Source organism: Rhincodon typus, chromosome 4 (assembly GCF_021869965.1).
Source record: "Rhincodon typus isolate 14 chromosome 4, sRhiTyp1.1, whole genome shotgun sequence".
Classification (NCBI taxonomy): Eukaryota; Metazoa; Chordata; class Chondrichthyes; order Orectolobiformes; family Rhincodontidae; genus Rhincodon; species Rhincodon typus.
Genome location: NC_063335.1, coordinates 7906003 through 7913190, shown reverse-complemented (window position 1 = coordinate 7913190; position 7188 = coordinate 7906003). Strand labels below are relative to the sequence as shown.

General features: G+C 40.1%; 1 protein-coding gene across 2 annotated transcripts in view; it reads right to left on the bottom strand.

Moving 5' to 3' along the window:
* Positions 1–1546: 1546 nt before the first annotated feature.
* The window catches only part of LOC109923305 (transcriptional activator GLI3-like), a 355583-nt gene continuing 349941 nt past the window's right edge, over positions 1547–7188 (bottom strand). For both annotated transcript variants that reach the window (XM_048596316.1, XM_020523345.2), the window contains exon 15: positions 1547–5275. In XM_048596316.1, coding sequence (XP_048452273.1) covers positions 2904–5275 — 2372 coding nt within the window. In that variant the 3' untranslated portion in view covers positions 1547–2903. The remainder of the gene's footprint in view (positions 5276–7188) is intronic.

Sequence of the window (7188 nt, the reverse complement as noted above, 5' to 3'; positions counted from 1 at the left end):
CATTTGTTTTCTTTGCTGATTGCAGCTAGATTGGCAGAAAGTGATTTATTTTCTTTCAACAGAAATATCAATTGCAAGGCACTGGATGAAACTTGATTTAGCAATATTCCTCCTTGACAATATTCCTCCTCTGCCTCAAAAATGGAGTTTGGCTTTGCCACCTTCTCACATTAACCGGACACAGTTTTTCAGTGCCTCCCTGGAGATGAATCTGAGTATTTAGATTTTTTTTTCTGCGTTGCTTTTATTTTATACTTGGTATCTAAATTGATCCTAATGTTTACACCACTACTAATGGCACATCAAATACATTGCTCTCAACCCTCCTTGTTATCTCTGTAAATAATTCAATCAGGTTAGTCAGACATGATCCTCCCTTAACAAATCCATGATGACTATCCTTATTCTGGAGAGGAGAGTGAGATTGATGACGATGTCAGTGTTGGGAGAGAATCTGATGACAATGTCAACGTTGTTCAAAGTGAGACCGACAAAAATTTCAGGGTCAGGAGTGAAAGCAACGCGTGTCAGTATTACTGAATGTGAAGCTGACGACAGTGACAGTGTTGTTGAGAGTGAAACTGATGACTGTATCAATGTTGCTGAGTGTGAGACTGAAAACAGTGACAATGTTTGAGAGTGAGACTGATAACAGCGAGTGTATGGGACTGATGACAATGTTTGTACGGCTGAGCAGTACAAGAATTAAGAAATACCAATACAATTAGTTATAAATCCATTTCCCGTTGACCTTTTTATTGAAAATCTATTGCTTGTCATGCATTCCTAGAGATGGGAGGTGGGGGCAGAGAAGTTTTCAACTCATTTTGTTTTGCTAATTTGGTCAGTGGTCAGTTTATTGACCTAATCACATTTCATTAAAGACATGACCACCTCTCATTAAAGATCTGATCATATCATAAATTTTTGACACATTAAAAACAAGTTTTAATTTGAGTTCAATTCATTAATCCGTGTTACCTTGGAACAAGCTTAGAACATTAAAATCAGCTTTGTAAGGCTAAAACTTACAATTGGTAAATTTCACATACAAAGCATTGTCACACAGGAAAATGTTTTATTCTTTCGCAGAATATGCAGTCAGCATTTATTGCCCTTGAGTGGGTAGTAGTGACCCACCTTCTTGAAACATTGCAGTCCATGTACACCCATTGTGCTAATAGGGAGGGAATTAGAGGATTTTGACCCAGCAACAGTGAAGGAATGGCAGCACTGTTCCAAATCAGCAGAGTGGATTGCTCGAAGGGAATCTTGTAGTTGGTGATATTCCTGTATCTGCTGCCCTTTGTCTTTCTAGATGATAAAGGTTGCAGATTTGGAAAGTGCTGTTGAAGAAGCCATGGTGAGTTGCTGCAATGCACCCTGTAGGTAATATACACTGCTGTCACTGTGTATCACTGTGTGACCCATCAACAATTCGCAAGATGTCATAAGGGAGAAAAGGGAAAATATTAGAAGGTGCTTCTGTACTTTTAAGGATAGTGCTTCGATTAAAAATACTGTTTATAAATATAAGCACTAAAAATTTAAGAATGAGAATTTTATTAAAATGGTACAAATAGTTGTTTCTCAGTTGCACAACAGCTAAGTGGTTCTCAAAGCAAAAGTACCATGTACACATACACTGATGTAGAGTATTCGATCTGAGTAAAAGTTACTTGAAATCTTGGCAGTGTTTTAAAATGCCAACGCCATCACTGAAATTCATCATGGCACTGCTAATCCTACATGTAGATATTTACATTAAGAAGATTACACTTTATCAATGGTTGCACCAAAAAAGTCTAAAAAATACTGAAAAATATTGAAGATACTGTGTGTATTTTACAAGATGTACTGTAAAGGGTTTTAAACCAAAGAATTAATAAGCCTTAGTATACAATTTCTAAGCTGTCTGAGTGACATCTCAAACATGAAATACTACACAATAGAGTGCTAATTGCTTAACATCAAGCAAAGCTATCAAGTCAGAATTTTGGCAGTATCGTTGGTCCCTATGTGTAAAACTGACACAAAAAATAAGGCACATACCTTATAAACATTCAGCAAATAACATGCTGTTTTTCATGAAGGACAACCAATACATTCAAGTTTACTAAACTAACTTAGAAATGATCACACCTACTTTAGATTTGCATACACTACTATAGAGCCAAACAAACTCTAAAATAAATGTTCTAAGACTAGTACCGGCCTCTGTATGGCTTTCCTGACAGAAATGAACAAAAACAAAAAAAAAATTACAAATAAAACAACTTTAAACAGTAAAACTTTTTGACTCATTATCTTCAATAAAAGACAGTCAAACATTCTGGCTACAAAGCCTTCACATCAGTTTTAAAACATCTGTAGGTCAACAGACTATTAATATCAACTAAAAGACCTACCTGAGTCAATGACTTTCCTTGGCTTCGATTAAGAAGCTGGTCATATTAGTCAACAGTTTCACAAGGACAGTCACTTATAAAAACCTACCACAAGGTAAAACACTACTTGTGAAAATGCCAACACATATGACAAAATGCACAAGACTTGTGGTCATAACAATAACTACAGAAAACAGTGCTTGCGTTTGGCCTTATATAGTGTTCTAAACATGCATATTAAACATTTACCTCAGCTCATTTTTCAGTAAACAGAGTAAAGAAAACGCAGTTGCTAACATAAAATAAAACACTGATGTTGTTCAAGTTCAAAATGTCACTGCAATGGAAGACACATACTTCCAAGTATGGTGTGGGGTTACCTAAATTTAGATGTCTTTATCCCATAACAGGGACATAATGGAATGCATCCTTAACTTGGGATGAAATAGTTAAAAAAAAGTACATTGGTGGCTAAAGAAAGAAAGGACCTTCTCCATATACTCAGTTTTTGGATCTTTATGGCATAACAGTGAGGAATTTGCTTTCTTCTGCAAGTGAAGTCAGCAAAGAGGTCATGTCGCCAATGGCCATATTTGTAGTGCTCACAGGCATGCTGTGGAATGTGAGAGATGTGCGTGGCGTATTGAGGCGAGATGGTGTCTGGGAGAGATTTTGCAGAATGCTCGGACTCAGGGCTCCCGAAATGAAGCTGCCATGGTCTCCATCATCTAGGATTGCATCAAAATCAATCTGTACAGTATCTAGTCTATTGCTGTCAACAGTGCTAGTCACTTGATTTGATCCTGGGGAAAGCAGCTCAGAAGACTTAGATTGGCCAGCCTGTTGCAGCTGGCAGTCAGTCTCCTGACCAGTGAATGAGACAGTTTTCATGGCTTGTTGTTTGAAGTTAGAAGTTTGATTATAATCTTGACTGGCAAAATATTGTAAATTGGAGCACGAGTTGTGCATGGCCTGGTGCTGATCTTGCATTTCTGTTTTAACACTGGTCATCCTGGACATTTGGTTATTACCTACATTGCTGTGTTGGTGTGGTGCACGATTTGCCAACAGACTTGGCTGCTTGTTAGCATTGTGGTTTGCATATATTTGATGAGCTTTTGCTATATATGATCCGAATTGTAGATTTCCTGGATTATGAGAAATTTGTTGAGAACCATGAATCCCTAGAAATACAGCAGCTTGAGATGGTTGATTACCTGATGCAGTGATGCCTGAACCATTGATGTTTGCCTGACCAGGTCTGTTTATATCATGGAAATTTAACCCTTGCATCATTTGCTGACTGTCAGCTTGCTGATACTGAATGAAATTCTGCACCATCATATTTCTGTTTTGCATCCCATTGGTCATCTTTGTGGCTCCATGACTTGTTGACATTGAAGAAAGCATGCGTCCATCTTGGTTGTTATTAACTTGTGAACTGTTCAACTCCACTTCTTGGTTTGGTAAATTTGCAGCACAAGGGAAATCCATGACCGCAGAAACAAACATCTGTCTATTTGGGTTTCGTTTAAGCTCCTGTCCTTTGCTTGTTGGGGGGTTCGAAGAATTACCTGTAGTCATCATGTTGTACTGAACACCATATGGAGGCTCTTCCATATATTGTTGATAACCATTTGGCTGACCTGCAAAAATATTCTGTTGAACCATTGGCAGGTTTTGTTGAGGATTCGTCGTGTTAAATATACCAAGTGCCCGACTTTGCTGCACTGAACCCACAGCTTGCTGCTCATACTTCTGCTTTTGAGGTGACATCTCAACACTTCCTGAGCTTACTTCATTCCATTGAATTGGTAGATCATCCTTATTTGTTTCAGTGTTTATCTGTGGGCTGCGGTACTGCTGGTTCGCTGAATGAGACTGGTCAAAAGAGGGCATTGATCCTGCTATATCTTGCTGTAATTCATTGGCTGGCAGGCCCGGCAGATGGTCATAAGTGTCCTGGCTTGACATATTTATTTCACTCTGGAGGAGACTGCCTGCTTCATTATTTTGTGAGCTAATGTACTGAACAACATCATCTGGCAAGATATCCTCATCAACGTGGCCATACGTTTCCATAGCCATGGTCTCCAGGGCAACATTTTCACTAATACTAGGAGGGCAAGGAGAGTAGGTATTCCGATGGAGGTTTCCATCAGAGCGAGTGTAGTTCTGAAGACTGAGATTACGTTGTTCCATTGAAGGAGGCACAGGGAGAGGGTTAACATTGTTAAGACTGTTAAAACGATGTACCCGGGGTAAAGAGAGGGGATCCATCACAGTTCTCACTGGATCACTGGCTCTTCTTATTCCATTGCCTGGTACATCGTGAGGCAAGAAGGGCCTCCTGCCGTATCCGTTCGGTCCCCCATCACTGCATCTTCGAGAAAAATTTGCTTGAGGCAAGGGAAATACTCGAGTGTCCCTGCAGTCACCTAACAGGGACATCCTTGTCTTTAAGCTCATCCGCTCCATGTTCGGCAATGGAGTTGGTGGTGGTCCACCCGTGGCTGCAGCATATTTGGCTTTCAGCCGATAATGCTGTGCCGGAGTAAGGCTCAGTAGCCCAGGTAGCCCACCACATTGGCTGGCGTCACTTGACCGCCTGGATGCATCCGTTGAGATGGGGTCGTAGGAATCAGTAACACTCAGGTTGTTTGGTCGGCTTTCAGCCTGGGAGACCTCACTGGACCTTCTACTTGACAGATATGGTGAAATGCCAGAAGACCTGCGGCTGCTCATGTAGGCGGAGCTAATAGTACTGGTGTTGCTATCACGTCTCTCATTTAGCTTCTTTAACATTGTGACTTCTGCATTTGAAAGTTCATTTCTGCTTGGCAGGATAGTCATGGACCCTCCAATGCTAGAGCTATCCAGCTGAGAACCTGTGTTTAAATACAAGATTTTAATCAGCAAGTATATCTTTAGGCAAATCTAGAGTGAATTCATGTTCAACTGGGAGAACTTCAATGCACTCTTAAAAGGATGTTGACCTTAAAAAGGCAAAGAACATTTAAAAAAAAATTGGTGGTTAGCACTGCTGCCTCACAGCGCCAGGGACCTGGGTTCAATTCCACCCTTGGGCAACTGTCTCTGTGGAGTTTGCACATTCTCCCTGTGTCTGCGCGGATTTCCTCCGGGTGCTCCGGTTTCCTCCCACAGTCCAAAGATGTGCAGGCTAGGTGGATTGGCCATGCTAAATTCCCCATACTGCCCAGAATGTGTAGGTTAGGTGGGTTAGACATGGAAAATGTAAGGGTAGGGGAATGGGTCTGGGTGGGATGCTCTTCGGAGGGGCAGTGTGGACCTGTTGGGCTGAATGGCCTGTTTTCAAACTGTAGGAATTCTATGATTCTATGATCCTGAGCTACAGGACAAGAATGATTCATAATGGGTAATTAAATTTTTAAAAAATGCTTCTTTCGCCCAACTGTACAAACACATACTTAATTTGAAAATGATTTGTATACTTTCATAGATGTGTACCAGACATTTCTGTCAGTTCAGTCTTTTCCCCCAAATTACTCAGTATTCCCCATCATAATCCAGTTTTTAAAATCTATATTAAAACATCTGGATTGCGTTACAGTTGTTCTCCATTTGCCAATAGGCTACAACAGTACATCTAATATAACTAGGTGCCAATTATAAAGATAATTTTTAGTAGGACACTATTTTGTACTACAACGGGACATCTAAAATTTTGGAGAATAGTTCTATTACCATTACAAGTGCTGTCAGGCTATATTTACTGAAGTGGGGGTTGTATTCTATGAAACTTCACCCATGCAACAGGCCACCAAAACCCAATTCTGGCAGTGGAATTTTTCAATCTTGTTAGGTCAGCTGTTTCATGAATTTGAAAGTCTCCTTAACACAAAAGGGCCACACAGAATCTTTGACATAAACGAAAGAATGTTGAAAAATACATCACCATGGTGATTTTCGTATTATGGATCTAAATTATTTCTATGAGAAACATAATCTTGGTCTACTTTTAATGTCCTTCCCAGAATCGAAAATTACACATTTTTAATGCAGATGTTGCAATTTAATTTAGAATATTGAAACATTTTACAACTGTAACAAATGGCGCAAGTAATTGACAGGAGGAGTCTGCACAACTCCTTTTGGTTTTCAGCCATTTTCGCTGACAAAAAATACTTTTCTCCACAAATCCGCCCCAGCTACATCTTGTTAACAAGCAAATTATCTACTAACTACTTTGAGGCACTTTTTGAGAAAGAATTTTGTCTGCATGAGGTAGATGGCGTGGTGCTGTGCATGTTAGACATCCAGTGTAAGCACCAAATACTCTCACTGTCAAGCGCTATGTATGCATACCTTTACTCTGCCTTCTTATTGCACCTCACTGTAAAGCCAATGCCCCTTCTTCTTTTACAAAGATAAGCCTTCCAGTTGGCGACTGTGTCAGATTGTTAACTGGGAGTTTTGCTTGTTGCAGTGGATCCCATCATCTTAGGAAAACTTAAGGAAGCACCAATTTAGACAGCAAAGTAAGGCAGTCAAATTTCTGTGCTGGGCTTCTATTAAACTCAAGAGTTCTTTTATTCTTTTAAGCTACAATGGCAACTGTTCTAAAAACAGGCTAAGAATATGGAGAGAGATTGTAGGAACTGCAGATGCTGGAGAATCTGAGATAACAAGGTGTAGAGCTGGATGAACACAGCAGGCCAAGCAGCATCATAGGAGCAGGAAGGCTGACGTTTCGGGCTTAGACCCTTCATCAGAAATTTTCTGATGAAGGGTCTAGGCCCGAAACATCAGCCTTCCTGCT